This window comes from Austrofundulus limnaeus, unplaced genomic scaffold (assembly GCF_001266775.1).
Source record: "Austrofundulus limnaeus strain Quisiro unplaced genomic scaffold, Austrofundulus_limnaeus-1.0 Scaffold176, whole genome shotgun sequence".
In the NCBI taxonomy this organism is placed as follows: domain Eukaryota; kingdom Metazoa; phylum Chordata; class Actinopteri; order Cyprinodontiformes; family Rivulidae; genus Austrofundulus; species Austrofundulus limnaeus.
This window is the reverse complement of record NW_013952578.1, coordinates 726,395-727,851: the sequence shown is the minus strand read 5'-3', so window position 1 is coordinate 727,851 and position 1,457 is coordinate 726,395. Positions and strand designations below refer to the sequence as shown.

General features: G+C 38.2%; 1 protein-coding gene across 5 annotated transcripts in view; it reads left to right on the top strand.

Annotated features, from left to right (window-relative positions):
• Nucleotides 1-1,457, top strand: part of LOC106524105 (discs large homolog 1-like protein) — a gene marked incomplete in the record, with an annotated part of 158,795 nt that overhangs the window by 130,878 nt on the left and 26,460 nt on the right. For all 5 annotated transcript variants that reach the window (XM_014017766.1, XM_014017765.1, XM_014017769.1 and 2 more), the window contains 1 exon segment: nt 53-167. In XM_014017766.1, coding sequence (XP_013873220.1) covers nt 53-167 — 115 coding nt within the window.

Below are 1,457 nucleotides of genomic sequence, written 5' to 3'. Positions count from 1 at the left end.
TATATATGTATACTATATAATGTATCCTCTGTTTCTGTGTCTTTCTGGGTAGAGTACAGTCGTTTTGAAGCGAAGATCCATGACCTGAGGGAACAAATGATGACCAGCAGTGTCAGCTCCAGCTCCACGTCTCTCCGCCCCACACAGAAGCGCACACTTTACATCAGGTACCACAAAACACACACACAGCAGACAAAAAGAGCTGATTGTCCAGCGCCCTTTTTTTTTTGGTGAAACGGGTATTATTGAAAGGTTTTATCTCTTCCTGGTTTTGTGAGGTTATGACATATAAAATCAGCTACACTGTGTGTCACACAAACACACCCGCTCGTCTTCTTCCTCTGTCTGTGTGTGTTCATCTTGTCCTTGCCTGTCCTGGTTACTCAGTCCTCTCTGATTCATGATGCTCAGGCCCCTAACTGCATCTGCAGAGCAGTTTCAGACTTAAAGCAACCGCACTTTAGATGTTCTTCTCCCTTTGAAAGTTTCACACTGTTTGAAAGATTCGAAGTGGGTCACTGGAGTTCACAGATGTCACTTCAGAGTTCTGGGAATATCAGTCAAGTTGAAAACAGACGCCACTGAGGCTTTAGGGAAGCAGCTAAACATTTTTTAAAAAAGTTCTTTAAGTTAAAAGTTGCCTGTGAGAAAACTAATAGATATTTATTTTTGCTTAAAGATGCATTTGTGACGGCCGGTTGTAAAAACTAAGAACATAAAAGAGAAGGCACTTTTAATCTTATTGTAATTACACAAACTGTATAACAACTGGATTACAAAGAGACAAATTACATTCAGTAGAAACAAAGACAAATCTTTTAGTGTGCATCACTTTAATGGTTACAGAAAAATCTCTACACTTAGCTGCCTCCTGGGAATAAGACCCACAGGGAATAATAAAACTATGGATCTGCGCTCAGAACAATGATTAATGGAACTTTAGGCTCAACCACAGTTTTCAGGGTCTCCTTTCACACAATATCTTTAGCCATAAAGGATTATATTGAAAATGTAAAACAGCTTGAGAAGCAATCGATGCACGAGAAAGCTTCACCATCCAGGTAATCAGTTTAAAAAAACATGCCTGTCAATAGTGACGAGCTCTACTTCTGCTGCAATTTCTCCAGAGAGTCAGAAACCATCGAACCTCCCGAGGCATTTGGTGACAGGGATCTTATTAAAAAATATTGCAGCAGAACAGTTGATGGAAACCGGGGCTCCAAAAGCACAAGAAGTCCATTAATATTCATTATCAAGTTTTCAAAAGATATGAAAAAATTAAATAAATATATTGGAGGGAATTTTTTTCCTGATGTATTCTGTTTTTAAATGAAACAGGAAATATTAAAGGCACAGTGTGTAGGGTTTTGTCAATTCTTTTAGCCGAAATTGAGATAATCACTAATGACAATAATAAAAAAAACATGTCTAATCATTGCAGACAAAGACCTTGTTTT